The sequence below is a fragment of the Doryrhamphus excisus genome, chromosome 17 (genome assembly GCF_030265055.1).
Source record: "Doryrhamphus excisus isolate RoL2022-K1 chromosome 17, RoL_Dexc_1.0, whole genome shotgun sequence".
In the NCBI taxonomy this organism is placed as follows: domain Eukaryota; kingdom Metazoa; phylum Chordata; class Actinopteri; order Syngnathiformes; family Syngnathidae; genus Doryrhamphus; species Doryrhamphus excisus.
The window spans coordinates 7,514,799-7,530,265 of record NC_080482.1 but is presented as its reverse complement, the minus strand read 5'-3'; the positions used below and the strand labels follow the sequence as shown (position 1 = coordinate 7,530,265).

The 15,467-nt window shown below is 42.3% G+C and overlaps 1 protein-coding gene and 1 long non-coding RNA gene across 2 annotated transcripts; one reads left to right on the top strand and one right to left on the bottom strand.

Moving 5' to 3' along the window:
• Positions 1–28: 28 nt before the first annotated feature.
• On the top strand, positions 29–503 carry LOC131105256 (uncharacterized). Its single transcript, XR_009119911.1, has 3 exons — positions 29–186; positions 252–353; positions 410–503. It is a non-coding gene; the product is annotated as an uncharacterized LOC131105256 (long non-coding RNA).
• Positions 500–15,404, bottom strand: mtf1 (metal-regulatory transcription factor 1). Its single transcript, XM_058053191.1, has 11 exons — positions 15,263–15,404; positions 13,976–14,459; positions 8,460–8,698; positions 6,801–6,932; positions 6,631–6,704; positions 6,341–6,474; positions 6,067–6,147; positions 4,941–5,043; positions 4,273–4,880; positions 4,129–4,198; positions 500–3,193 (listed from the first exon to the last, which is right to left on the bottom strand). Exons 2-11 carry the CDS (start codon positions 14,417–14,419, stop codon positions 2,724–2,726), a joined length of 2,355 nt encoding a protein of 784 aa, XP_057909174.1. The 5' UTR covers positions 14,420–14,459; positions 15,263–15,404; the 3' UTR covers positions 500–2,723.
• Between the last annotated feature and the right edge of the window lie 63 nt (positions 15,405–15,467).

Sequence of the window (15,467 nt, the reverse complement as noted above, 5' to 3'; positions counted from 1 at the left end):
TTCTTAAAGCGGTAACACTACAACGGCCTTTCATTAAATGGACATTTGAATCAGCTGCATAACACTGTTTAAAGACACTCGACATGCTATTTTGTCGCTAGATTGAGCTTTTTTTTTGTTTTTTGAGCTTGCACAGCATCTACAATGTCCCAGTCTAGTGATGAGCACACTCCTACAGTCACAACGGTCTGTGGTGATAATTTAAATACCTAAATTAATACCTGATCACAAGATTTTAATGTATTTCATAGGACCTGGATGATGTTCAAGTGAAAATGTGGATTGCTTCCGACAAAATAACCCTGTGCAACAAGATCCTGGATGATTTGAAAGACCTGGATGGTGTCATAAAGGTGAGTGCCTTCATTCTATATTGGACACTTCACAATTCACCTTCTTTCCCCCACAGATGAAATCTCTCCAGGATGTCACCCTGCTGCCACAAAATGAACCCAAGTGATTTCATGTTGAAATGATAATAAAAATGCACACATTTGCTGTGACAGTAAGGTTTTTATTATTAGTATATTGCTCCTTATTTGAGAAAGTCGTCATATCACTTTATACAAAACGAGCATATGCAAACATTTACCATTATACATTCTTTTAAAAAATACTACTCCTTTTTAATAATCCCTTGCTTTCTTGGGTGATGAGACATCCCTTTGGAAGCACGCATTTTATTTATTATGACTTAAAATCATGTCATTATTATCCAGAAATAGCCAATTGATTTGAAATCTGCTTCCAAACAGACATCCCAAGCGTTCAAGTTGAGACTTTTCAGTGTAGAAGGCCAACAAACAACTGATCCACACGTCAGAACATCAAAACATGGATACTAAATGAGTTAATGAGCCAGATGAAACATTTATATTTTGATATATTTATTACCAAAGCAATTCTTAAAACAGAATCATTCATAACTTGTGTTCCTTCAAAAAGCAGAGCGCCGTTAAAACTCTTCTCTCCCAAATGTTAAACTAAATTCTTTCTATAATTATGTTTAGTGGACATGAGTGGTTATGTCATATCGTCTGTATATGCAAATGGTTAAAGAAACATTTTGTGCATATAAAAATATCCTAGCACATCACTATATTTAATGACGGAGTCTGTGTGCATACAACTCTGAATGCCATACCTAAAAATTGCATAGTTTCTTTATAATATGCATGAATAGTGACATAGTGATGGTTTCTACTTTTCATATAGTGCCTTTAACGTCTTTGATAATTGGACCCTTGTAATACTGCATCTCTGGAATGGTTTCTGGAATCTGTTTCCCAAACTCTGTTTGCCAAATGTCAAGTTATAATAAATAAGTATTTTCTTTATCATAGTTTATGTACAATGTGTTGTTTGGGGGAGACCCTGCTTAAGAGAGTTTGCACATTGTATGCCTGCAGCCTTTCCTTCACACATCTAAACTGGCCTCATGATTGCTTCATGTAAGGTAATGCTCAAACCGAAGGGGACAAAAACACAGCAACAAGTGTCAAATACGTGATAAATACTCCTGCGATTCTCACATATTAAGTCCCCCCAAGAGAATACCGCACATTCTCTTAGATAATGCACCTTGCAGGAAGTGGGTGCTCAAGTCGAAAAGCAGAACATTTACATTTAAGGCCAACAAAATTCTGATAATTAAAAAAATCCGAGCAGGAGGCAGTATCATTATTATCTTGTTGCAGTGGGATGTTAATTTAACAAAATTGTAAAATATTCACTGACTGACCAAATACATTGTTAACTCAGTAGATTATTTCATCTGTCTATACAAAAATACAAATTCTAGAATAATCTTACATATACTGTATACACACACCTTTTTAAATGATACATTTACAGCAGCTGTGTACAAAACTGGCGGTGCTGCACGTTAAGGTTACTCTCTTTACAAGGTTAGTGTGCAGCAAAACGCAGGGCAAATGTGAGTGAGGGCCAACCGTGAAGGAAGGAAACATAATAAACATGAAGGGAGCCGGGATCAATTATGACCCAATGCGTCCCTGAGAGGGTCACGACCCGAAAAAATAAAATAAAATAACACGTTGACAGTAGTTTCTTAGCTGTGAAATAATTTTTACAGAAAGTAAGGTCCGTATAAGAACTCTAACAAAAATCAACTCAAATACACAAGTAATTGGAATAAATTAATAAAAGATTTATCATCTATCAACACCATTAGAAATAGGAAAATTAAATGTCTTAAATAAATTAAAATGTACAATTTTAAATAAAAAATTATAGGGAAATTGTGTGGCTTATCAATTTTTTTTTTGATAAGGCGGCTCTAATCAAATCTTTTGGACCAACACGTGAAGATCGATCGCACTCACTGCATTCCAACCACCTTTTCCAAGCATTTGTCAGGCTTCGGGAGTACAGTACACACACACACCTGCTGAGGTGCAACGGGATCTTTCACCATTTCAGTGTCAGGACATCACGATGAAACTAGGTGTCATCAGTGACTTGTATACATGTTTGAATATATATATTCATTAGCAACAACAAAAAAAAGCTTCTCTACTGCCTTTTTCCCCGCGTTAGCTTTGTTAACGTTCAGCGAGCAAACTACCACACGGAGAGTGAAACAGGCGCAGGTAAGTTGCACAATGCCACAGAGAGAGAGGAGAATGCACTGAAGGTACAGAGGTTCCAAGCGTATGCTATTTTAAGGAGAAAGGCGAGGCATCTCACACGTACACACTCTTTTAAGCGTTGCCATCAGTGGGCATGTTGAAGTCGTTGGTGACGAGCAACAGAGCCTCAATGTTGGCGGCCGTCTCTGGGCTCTGCATGGAGAGGAAGTCTGACACGTCCATGTTTGCCAGCGCGTGAGGAGACGAGGCGTTGACGGAGGCGGAGCCGCTCACCATCGTAGAGAAAGTCTGCGTTGAGGAAGAAGAGACGGACTCCTTTCTGATGTCGCCCAACTTGGAGGAAGACTCCGGGAGGCAGCACGAGGAAGAGGAGGCGGCGGCAGGATGTGGCGGGGGCTCTTGGGGCTGCGACGGAGGAGGGGCGGCGCCTTCTGGTGGTTGGGGCTGTGCTGCGGTGGGGACCACAGAGGAGGCGCTCTTGTCTTTTGTCATGTCCCTGCAGGCACAATGACACTGGCACGACTCCTCCTGCTTGATGATGATGACTGGCAGGCTCAGGCCGATCTGCTGGACAGAGCTGCCTGAAATCACAGTCGATGGCGCGTTTCAGTTTCAGCATATACTTGAGTATATTTCCATGAAAGAGGTGCCATGAGGTAAAAACGAGAAAGCCACAAGGATATTTGGATATTTGATTTAACATAGTGGGAACATCTAGAATGCATCAGTATCAGCCCGATACTGGACATGGTTAAACTCTATATTTTATCAGTATCACTGCCCCGGGCTTTGACACAGTATCATTTCGGCATTTTCCCGTATCATTCATGGGCGGTTTCTAGGGTACAGGGCCAATTAATACTGTAGTATGTGATAATTATAGGTTATCACATGGTTTGTATCAGCCTGATACCAGACAAACCATGTGATGATCTTATTATCACATACTATTTAATCATGAGCTTATTATCACGTACTATTTAATCAAAAGGCCATTTTGTTTCCAGAAAATGTTCAGTTTATTACATGTATTATATCTAAACAGTGTAAACACAACAATTACAAAAAAATATTTCAACAATAATATTTTATCAACAGTCTTATCTTATCAATGTCTGACAATTAAAGTTCCATTAATCAAGTTTGGGTTTTTTGGTGACTGGAGAAGCACTAGGCACTAAGCACTCGTGTGCTGTTCTCTGATTGGTTGTTTCACGGGCACGATACCAGCTACGGGGGCTGATACTGGACATGGTTAAACTCTATATTTTATCAGTATCACTGCCCTGGGCTTTGACACAGTATCATTTCGGCCTTTTTTCCCGTATCATTCATGGGCGGTTTCTAGGGTACAGGGCCAATTAATACTGTAGTATGTGATAAGATCATCGCGTGCCCTTCGGTCTCGGGCTGATACTGACACTTAGGGGCATGATACCTGGCCTGATACCAGACAAACCATGTGATAACCTATAAATATTCAAGTGTTGGCATGCTGTTGTTCATTTAATCTTACCAGCATTTCCTCCCACTGGTATGGCTGTAGTGAAGAATACCTTCTCTACCTTTGGACCTCCTTGATGTGACTGTGAAGGAAGCCAAAATTTAAATCCAAGTCCAAATAAATTAGTTTTCGGCGCAATCGGGACTGGAAACTCACTTGTTCAGGGGTCTGATTGCTGTTAGCGGCACTGCTCAGGATCCACTGGAGGTTCTGGTCAGACATGACCAGGCCGGGCTGCAGCAGGCTGGGAGTTGAAGCGATGGTGATGGTGGCTGGGCCGGAGTTGGAAACGACGCCGCTGGCCAAAGGCACGGGTTGAGCTACAGCTGCCAGAGGGTCTGAGGTGGCGCCTGCGATGACAGACACGGCTGGAGTAGTGCTGGCCGCCGTGCTGCTCAGGACCGGGGCTGCTACAGCGGGAGTGGAGTTCGGGTCAGACAGAGCAGTAGGTTGGGCGACGGTGTCCGGCTGGAGGAATGTGGATGGCAGTGTGACGTAGTGCTGAGAGGTGACGTGGTTGGGAGTTTGGGCAGGTCCCTCGGAGATGTGCACAAAAGTGGGTGGCTGCATGGAAGTGGCGGCGGGGGGCGCGGCTGAGGCGGGTGCGAGGGCCTGAGAGCAAGGAAGAGCCTCGGTGGCAGCGGCTGCGTGGGAGCAGGAGGATGAAGAGGAGGCGGGATTGAGGGAGAACGAGATCAGAGATGAAGCTTCAGTCACCCTCGGCGGGGTCGGGGTGTCCAGGGCGAATGACTCAGTGAGGCTCTCTGAGGGGAAATAAAGTATGAGTAAGCGGATGTTCACAACACGAATGTTTGGTTTCTTACCGTTCGGCTGGACCTCATCTTGGCTGACGCTGTTTTCAGGACTCTGGAACATGAGCTCAAAGATTTTCACAGGGGTCACGTTGTTCAGATCTAAATTCTGTGCCTGGGAACGAAATCGTACTCATTTAATGACACATCTTTACCATGTACATTAATTACTTTAAGTATTTGAAGGCTTTCTATTTCGTTTCTAATATTAAATGTCTGGGCTGCACTGTGGACGAGTGGTTGGTGCGCAGGCCACGCAGCTAGGAGACCAGAGTTCGATTCCACCCTCTGGCCATCTGTGTGGATTTTGCATGTTCTCCCCGTGCATGCGTGGGTTTTCTCCGGTTTCCTCCCACATTCCAAAAACATGCTAGGTTAATTGGTGACTCCAAATTGTCCATAGGTATGAATGTGAGTGTGAATGGTTGTTTGTCTATATGTGCCCTGTGATTGGCTGGCGACCAGTCCAGGGTGCACCCCGCCTCTCACCCGAAGACAGCTGGGATAGGCTCCAGCACCCCCGCAACCCTTGTGAGGATAAGCGGTAGAAAATGAATGGTGTGGATTGTATGGAAGCACTTCCACCACTGAAAGAAAAAAAAAACTATCCCAATGGAAAGTCGTAGTTATGAGCTGAAATGTCGAAATTGTGAGGTACAAGCTGTACAGCTGTGTCTCCTTCTTCACCGATGTCTTCCTCACATGGTGACCTCTGTCATAATTTTCGGATTTAAGCTCATAATTATGATTCACTGTTGAGATTTTTTTTTTCAGTCACGAAAATTAGCTTCCGCGGGATTGGTGGTGAATTGTCTATATGTGCCCTGCGATTGGCTGGCAACCAGTCCAGGGTGTACCGCCTCTCTCCCAAAGACAGCTGGGATAGGCTCCAGCAGTCCCCGTGATCCCCCATAGAAAATGAATGAATGAATGAACTAATATTAAATGTCTGTTATCATTCAAACCATCTATAACTTCACTGCTTTAACTCAGCACAGATAAGAACACTCACAACAGCCAAAAGTGCTGCACGTTAGTTGTGACGTACGATATGATGTACGGGACGATTGCACGATGGCGCACACCAGAAACGAGACGACCTTGTGATTAGGAATCTATAAAGCTGAGCTCAACTTACATTGTGAATTTGCTCTCGTAGTTCAGCAGAGTCAGTGGAGATCAGACTTAAATCACTGAGGCACAGTGAATGATTTGCATCCTGCAAACAGATAAAAATGAATGGAACTGACAGTCCTGCAGTAAAACCCTCCAATGTGCAAAGCCAAGTCGTGCAAAACAGGATGTAACTGTTAAATACCAATGCAGTGATTTGTGTATGTGAGAAAGTGGAACGCGGAGCAACACAAAAACGTGTCCTGGCAGAAGTGCGAAGCCGCAGTGCCGTGACTCACTTCAGACAGCGGGTGAGTGAGGGTGACGCTGAAGGCCTGTCCCTTGTCGTGACCCCGGATGTGGCTCTTCAGACTGTACTGGCTGCTGAACGTCTTCTCGCAGCCGTCACTCGGACAGTTGAAAGGCTTCTCGCCTGTAAAAGGATGTCAATCAAACAGAATCAGACTGCAAGCAATACTATAATAATAATAATAATAATACAATCATTATACTTAAAAAGCACACAAAAACAAAAACATACACCATAAGAAATATTTAATTAAGACATTCAAATGAGCAAACACTATACCTGTGTGGGTCCGTACATGGGTTTTTAGGTGATGACTTGCAGCAAAAGCTTTGCCGCAGCCGTCATGGTCGCACCTTGAGGCAAAGAACAAATCATGTCAGACATCTCTTTGTATGTAATATTCATAAGGATTATTATCATTCAACTAGTTCCTCATTGGGAGTGCTCACCGGAATGGCTTCTCTCCAGTGTGCGTGCGAATGTGCTTCCTCAGGTCGCTAAGAGTGGTAAAGTACTTTGTGCATCCCTCGGATTCACAGTTGAATGTTTTGCCCGTGTGGAGTCTCTGGTGTGCTTTTAGCCTGCAAAGACAAATTGAGTGGGTTTCAACTGCATGAAAGGTCCCCATTACTAAATATTGACTTATTAATTATGTTATACAGAAAGAGTAAAATGTGTAACTGAGAATCAAACATGGGAAATGTCCAAATCTCTTTCAATTATTTGCACCACATATGAGAGAAGAGTTTGGTCGCTTTTGAAGTTGAGGGGGGGGAATATGACATTTTTCCCATGGGACCCAGAATTCCTGACAGCACCCCTGCTACTGGCTTTACGATATGAAAAAATATAAACCATAAAATCACCTCAAGTTAGACAAAAAAAAAAAAACTTATTGAATACAATTCAATTCTTTTTCAGGTTTATTAGCTTAGCCGTGTGACAGTCACAAACATACGGGTGGGTGTTAGCCACATGTCTGCAATAGCTGTCGTTTGATGAAGAAAGACTAAAACTTGAAATGATGCTTGACAAGGTTTATACATTTGTTGATATTGTTCAGTGATACATTCTATTTTTAGAAATGTTACAGTGCTGCTTGTAAGCTGTTATTAGAGTTGTTTGATGTTTTGCAGTAAATGTTACAATTGGTAAAATGTGTGACTTTTATTTATTTTTTTAAAGTGTTGTGGGTCGGCTAAAAAAACATAGAAATAATGTAGAAATGTATGCACTTTACTTTAATGAAGGAAACATTTAATTTAAACAATTTAACTATCCCATCTTTTGTCTGTCACAGCCAGCAAGTGTTAAAGGGTGATGATGTTATGAGAATGGAATGGAATGGCATGGAATGGCCTTTATTGCCATTATACAAGATGTACAACGAGACTGGAGAGCTTCTCCTTTCAGTGCAATAGTCAAGTTAAAAAAGTAGATTAAAAAAAAAAGACAGTTTAACAAAATATCTACAATATATCCAAAGTATACACATAATATTGCACAGGAGCATATCCAGGAGCAGACATATTGCAGATATATTAATTATTATTATTATTATTATTTAGTGCAGTGATGAATGGGTCTTATTCATTAAATAATGAATGGTGAAAACAGATGAGTAAAAGTCACATTTGAGTGTATTGTATTGAGTTGTTAAATAAATACATATTTTTGAGGTAGTAACAGAGGCAGTGATGGAAATATTGCACATTTGCATTACGCTAATGAATACGCTAATCAAGTTGTGTCCCATTTTTTTAGTGGCTTCTTTCACTTGGCCCGAGGTTTTAAGGGTTAAGACAAGGTGTAAGACAAAGGGGAAGGGCTAAGGGGGAGAACCGAGATTCAGCCTTAAAGTGGCTTGATTCCAGCATCAAGGCTAGCTTTTGGCTAGCATACTTCCAATACACTACTGAGAGACATTTAACTTATTTAACATTGCTGAAAAATATTATAATACATACGTCCTTTAAAAGGGGAACTGCACTTTTGGGAATTTTGCCCCAAAAGTTCCCCTTTTAAGACACAGGCTGGGTGCTTCGAAAGAGACACAAACAAGCAATGTGCTTGTGAATGCAGCACAATGGTACAATGAAGTGGCTCACCTGTACAGAGTGTTGAAGGCCTTCTCGCAACCCTGCACATCACACTCAAACGGCTTCTCCTTAGTGTGCACGCGGACATGGATCTTGAGGCTGTACGAGGTGAGGAAGGCCTTGCCACAGCCTTGCTGGTTGCACACAAAAGTATACTCTCCCCGATGAGTTTTCTGGTGCGTGCGCAGGTTGCCTGCCGTGCTGTACGTCCTTGTGCAACCTTCGAACATACACTGGTAGCGTTTCACCTGATACAGACGTGGAGACAAACAGGGGAATGAGTGCCAAGAGTAAAAGGAATTTGCAAAAGGAATTTGACTCATTTTGGATGAAGTGGCTGAATGAATGACCTTTCCCGAGGGACTTGGACACATTGAATCAGCCACCATCATCAGCGCATGAGGTGGACAGACTGTTTTATAACACCAACGCCTGCAGCAGTGGAGCGGCCTCCTACTTCACTCACTCATTCATACATGCACATACACAGCCTCAAGGCAATGGACATTAAAGTAGTCCATTTTCTTTTCAGCAAAAAAATGTCTCTGCTGTTTAGAAAAATGCAACAAAACAGAGAGAATGCATCAATGGATGTTTCTCAGTTAAAATTCTGAAGACATTTTCTGCAGACACAAATTAAACAGTTGTCGGGCCAAACCAGGTCAGTGAGACAGTAAAGCAGGGGTCTCAAACACGCAACACTAGTTTGAGGCCCCCGCCTTGATATGAAAGTTTAATGTCAGTGCGGGCCGCGCAAGTTTGATATGGATGCTGTATGGTATCATGTACCCAGAATAAATGATTACGTTTGATTAATGTTCATGTTAAAGGTTAAATAACTGTTAATAGTTATCCTCCCTATCTGTGTGGAAGTGGTAAGTTTTTGGCTATTTAAGTTTAAAGGAAATAACTTGAAGGCTACCGTTTAGGTCGCTAGCTCTCTAGTTTGCGAGTTAGCATGTGTCTCAAGACCCTGCAGTTGCACAATATGTTGTAAATAAAAAAAGTAGAAATGTGACTATAGTTGTGTTTTGTCATGTCTACAGGGCTCTAATAATGCTTTGTTCATTTTAATCTGAAAAAAATAATTTGTCTACCCACTAACTATATGTGTTTTTTATTATTTGCCGTATTATTATTATTATTATTATATTTATTTATTACCAATTGATTGATTTTCTTTATTCTTGATTTGTTTATTTATTTTTCATCTTATTTTGTGCAGAAAAATAAAAATTAAGATGTTTGAGAACAGTGTAATGTTTTATCAGAGCTTTTATTGTAGAAAATCGGAACCAAAGCACCGAAAAAGTTTGTATAATTTTTTTTTTTTGGAAAACCTGATGCGACCCAGCCTTGCCCAGACCCTAGTTCCAGTGGCCCCCAGGTAAATTGAGTTTGAGACCCCTGCAGTAAAGACACCGTCGGCTGGTTCAACATTTTTTAAGCAATAAAACATCAAAGTCATTATAGTGGACTCTCTGACACAGCATGCAAATATCTGGGATATTTTTTGGGGGGGGGTCAAACATGCCTCTGAAGGTGCAAAATAAAAAGCAGTCACATGGGAATCTGTCAGCAAATCTTGTGAGACCTCGAGTTCAAGACAACAAAGGATTAACTCTGCCTGAGTTTGGCTTTCTCTCTGTCTTTTTTTTTTTTTTTTACAACGCGCATTCCATTGGAAGAACATCAGATAAAAACAGACTCTGCAAGGTGTCATCAGATGTGTAATCACTTCTTACCAAAGTCAAAGTTGACCGTTTTTTAGGTTTTACAGAGCTCAACTTCTTTTTACACTTGAGTGGCCCTTAAACAAAAGTATATGAGACACATCTGTTATGAAAATCACTGTTGCTTTATGTCTTTGTTATTCAAATCATAAGGTTTATTGTTTTTATGTCTTAATGTGAACAGCTTTGTGAAAAAAAAACAGACAAATTTGAAAAAAAAAGTTTGTCCTAACAATCTGAGAGCTGTAAATTTGGTCATTCCGTTTCATTTCAGTGTAAAGGCTCAGATAGCATGAAGTTGCTTTTAAAAGTATGACTGCAACGTTAGCCATAGCTCACACGGCTATGCTAGTTGTGGCCAAGATTCCTGTTTGTTTTGGAAAACAACAATTCAACATATTTAAAACCTGGATGACAACATAAAATGTTATAAAAGACAATACCCTTCCTGCTGATTGATTGTGTTGCTAGCCATTGCAAAGCCAGGACACAAACCTTCATCTCTATGGAGACAATATGCGCCTTTCAAGTTCTACTACTATTTTTTTTTTTTACATTTATTGTCCTCCTGGAGGACCATTCTGTCCCTAGGCTAGCTAAGCGTGTTAATAATACCTCATGGAGACATGGTCTCATGTGACAAAGAACACAGCAAACACAAAGACAATCTAACAATGAATACATTCTGAATCAGGGAAGCACCCTTGTCGCGATAACAAACATGGCCGCGCACGCATTCTGATGAGAAGTATATAAAAAATGAATAGCTCACTAGTCCAATCAAAGCTGTGTGTTTATTGTATTGTAAAGTCAGACTCTTGATTGTGCAAGTGGACATAATGTTGAGGCTAATCGGTGTGTGACTAAAAACAGGAAGTGAACTTTTCCTTTGTTTGTGACTCAAGTCACTGTTTCGACATCTTATTTCTTTTCGATTGGAAGTGTTAACCAAACTTTATGTGCAAGTATTGCTTAAAAGATACTTCACTTCCTCAAATAGTGGCTTGTTGTGTTGATCTACTCAATTGCAGAAAGCGCCAGGCTTATATCAGGGGTAAGGTCATCCTATTTTTCTCCAGTCCCTAATTCTTTTTGGGTTAATGTTGAAATGTTTCGCAGCCCTGCCAACTTTGTCAATTAGCATATTGATTATTCATTCATTCATTCATTCATTCATTTTCTACCGCTTATCCTCACAAGGGTCGCGAGGGGTGCTGGAGCCTATCCCAGCTGTCTTCGGGCAAGAGGCGGGGTACACCCTGGACTGGTCGCCAGCCAATCACAGGGCACATATAGACAAACAACCATTCACACTCACATTCATACCTATGGACAATTTGGAGTCGCCAATTAACCTAGCATGTTTTTGGAATGTGGGAGGAAACCGGAGTACCCGGAGAAAACCCACGCATGCACAGGGAGAACATGCAAACTCCACACAGAGATGGCCGAGGGTGGAATTGAACCCTGGTCCTCCTAGCTGTGAGGTCTGTGCGCTAACCACTAGACCGCCGTGCCGCCCAGCATATCAATTAATTAGCATATTTTTTTCTCAACACTTGAAATCACTCTAAACTAAATCATAATCAATTGGCATGATGGCTTCTGTAAATGGCTGTAAAATAACAAATGTCTATCCATCCATCTTCTCCCAGCTATCATGGGTGTCAGCAGCCTAAGCAGGGAAGCTCATACTTCCCGCTCCCTGTCCGGCTATTTTGTCCAGTTGAGGCCTCCTACGAGTCTTCCCCCTGGCCATCAGACTGCTGAATGCCAAATAAACCCCTCTACCTGCCCACACGCACACGTAAAACTTGAAATTATTATTATTTATTCAAAATTATTTAAATTATTTGTACAAATTACTGTTTACGCTGTACATTGTTGTTCATATTTGATGTCATCTATTTATTCTCCATATTGTTATTATTATTATTATTATACAGGAGCCAGGCAACGACATTTCTTTGGCAATTTCACTGCTGTGTTATTGTGCAATGACAATAAAGGAAGTCTATCTATCTATCTTGAACACCTCCCCAAGCCACCTCATCTGGCTCCTCTCAATGAGTAGGAAAAGTGGTTCTATGCTGAGTTTCTCCCAGTTAACAGTACTTCTCGCCTTATCTTTAAAGGAGATACAGAAGCCACATCACTGCAGACACCGCGCCAATTCTCCTGTGGAACTTGCTTTGCATCCTTCCCTCACTTGTGAACAAGACCCAGCAATACTTAAAATTCTCCATTTGGGACAGAGTGGAATTGGCACTCCACCCATTTTAGAATGAGAACCATGGACTCAACACATTGAGGTGTTGGTTTTCAACTCGGCTGTGAACTGATAGTAAGAGTTGAAGGTCATGGTCCAACGAAGCCAGCAGGACAACATCATCTGCAAAAAGCAGAGACCTAATCCTGCAGCCAACAAACTGAAACCTCTTAACACCTTGGCTGCACCTAGAAATTCTGTCTATAAAAAGTAATAAACAGAATTATTGACAAAGGGCAGAGCCTAACCATCACTGGAAACGGGCCCAACTTACTGCCGGGAATGCGAACCAGGAACCAGAGTTCCTCAATGAACATGGTTGAACATCTTCTCCAAGTCCACAAAATGCATATAGAGAGGTCAGACAAAATTCACGGCATGGTCAATTCCTGCCGAGAATGTCGAACTGGTCCACAGTTCAGCGACCAGGACAAAAACCACGCTGTTCCGATCCAGCGGATCCTCCTCTCTAGAATCCCTGAACACATCTTCCCAAGCAGGTTTGGAAGTGTGATCCCAGTTAGAAAAGACACCCTCTGTAGCATTCATTCACTCATTCATTCTCTACCGCTTTTTCCTCACGAGGGTCGCAGGGGGGTGCTGGAGCCTATCCCAGCTGTCTTCGGGCGAGAGGCGGGGTACACCCTGGACTGGTCGCCAGCCAATTACAGAGCACATATAGACAAACAACCATTCACACTCACATGCCACAATTTGGAGTCGCCAATTAACCTAGCATGTTTTTGGAATGTGGGAGGAAAATCGGGAGTACCCGGAAAAAACCCCACGCATGCACGGGGAGAACATGCAAACTCCACACAGAGATGGCCGAGGGGGGAATTGAACCTGAGTCTCCTAGCTGTGAGCCCTGTGTGCAGCCCACACTATACATTCATTCATTAATTTTCTGCTGCTTATTCTCACGAGGGTTGCAGGGTGCTGGAGCCTATCCCAGCTGTCTTTGTGCGAGTCCAGCACATCCTGGACTGGTCTCCAACCAATCACAGGGCACATATAGACAAACAACCATTCACACTCACATTCATACCTGTGGACAAACCGGAGTACCCGGAAAAAAAAACCCACGCATGCACGGGGAGAACATGCAAACTCCACACAAACATGGCCAAGGGTGGAATTGAACCCTGGTCTCCTCGCTGTGAGGTCTGCACGCTAACCACTCGAACGCCGTGCCACCCCCTCGCTAGCATTTTAGGCTAATCTTCAACTAGCATCAATCACAAGTGGTTTATTCTATGGTAGCTTGTCAACATGAATGATATGAGTTTGTCTAACTGAATCAATTTGCTTTGACATAATTTGATGAATAGGCTGACATGAAGAAATGTTTATCTAAAAAGCATGCTTACTACACCATGAGGTTATTTTTTCACAGCCAGGGGGAAATGGGAGGGGCTTGAAATCATGGTCACATGACTACCACACCTTCCCCTAAATAAGTGCACTGGCTATAATTTCAGCATTTAGGTTCATCATAACTGTTAGTGTTTGTGTCGTCTTACCTCTCTCTGCTTCGTCTCTGGACACTCAGAGTGCAGGGTGAGGGTGGCGCCCTCTATGTTTCGTGGCATGGGGGTGGATCCGGGATTAATAGTGAACTGGATCTGGTCCGGCGAGATGGTGTGGTGCACATAACCCTGAGACATGGCGTCCGGGTCTGCCATAAAGGCCAGGGACCCCTCCTCTTCATCTCCTTCGCCTTCAGTGATGAAAGTGACCCCGTCATCATCGCCTCCGCAGTGACCCTCCTCCTCGCCCTCCTCGTCCAGCCGGATGGGGTCCCGCTCGATGAGGACGGTGGTTCGGTCGTAAATACGGCCAGACGACGACGACGAGGGTTCGGCCATCAGGTGCTCGGCCTTGTCGAAGTGGACCTTATCTTCATCTTCATCCACCTCCACCTCAAAGTAAAGTGGCGCCTCTGTGCGAGGGCCATTTTCAGTCATGGTCCTTCCCTTTTTCCAAGGAAGACTTGGACGCTTCACTCTGACAAAACAATAAATTTAATTAAGTTTTCCAGGAAATAGTTTCCACAATAACACTCTTCGCCTTAGAAGGGACTTGATACAAAACTGACTGAGTCCCAATGTACACAGGAAAGATGACATCTAGAACATTCCATTATCAGTAGTGGTTGAAACTTCACAAATCACAAAAGAAGTGTTACGTCTACCTTGTAACGTCACAATGACTTTGTTGTAACTGATAATGAAACACAAGCTAACGTTGACAACACCGCTGCGCCGCTACACACACAACACACACACACACACACACACACACACTCCTACAACACTCTTCAAGGTTGGCCTGCTAAATGCGCACTTTTGTTGCAAATTGTGCTTAACGGACTCACAGAGGCAAAAATATTTTTGGTTTGTCATATTTTCGTTTCTTAGCGTCTCATCCTGCGGTGCTACGAGCAGCCACAAATGATGATTTGACTGAAAAAAAAACGGTAATGTGTGCACCGGTGATTACGCAGCCAACGTTGTGACTTTTGGAAAACTCATTTTTGTCTATTACTAAAAAGTATTCATTAATACATTAATCCTGTAACGTAAATATTACCAGTTAGCCTTAGCTAGTGTTACTCCGGCACTACGTTGCTAGGCTAGAAGTTAGCTTAGCTCCTCAGCTAGTCCCCTAACATTTTAATGTCGACAGCTGACCTCAGAGCGCAAATGTTTTTTTTTTCCCACGCGTAACAATACAATCTGACAAGATGACAAAGCGATATATTTACTCTGAAGACAATAGAGTTGCGAAATTAGAAAAAATACATTTACCTGCGAGGATTGTTTTGGGGTTTATTCCCGTGCTTTGGCTGTTGAACACTTTCTTCCTGTCATATCCCCTCCCTAGGTTGCCAAATGACGTCACGCGCAATGGATTATGGGGAATTTCATACTCAAATCAGGACTACCAGCCTTTCACTTTCTGTTCCAAACGGACTTATAAAACCTATTAATGTGTCTGTGAATGACAACATCA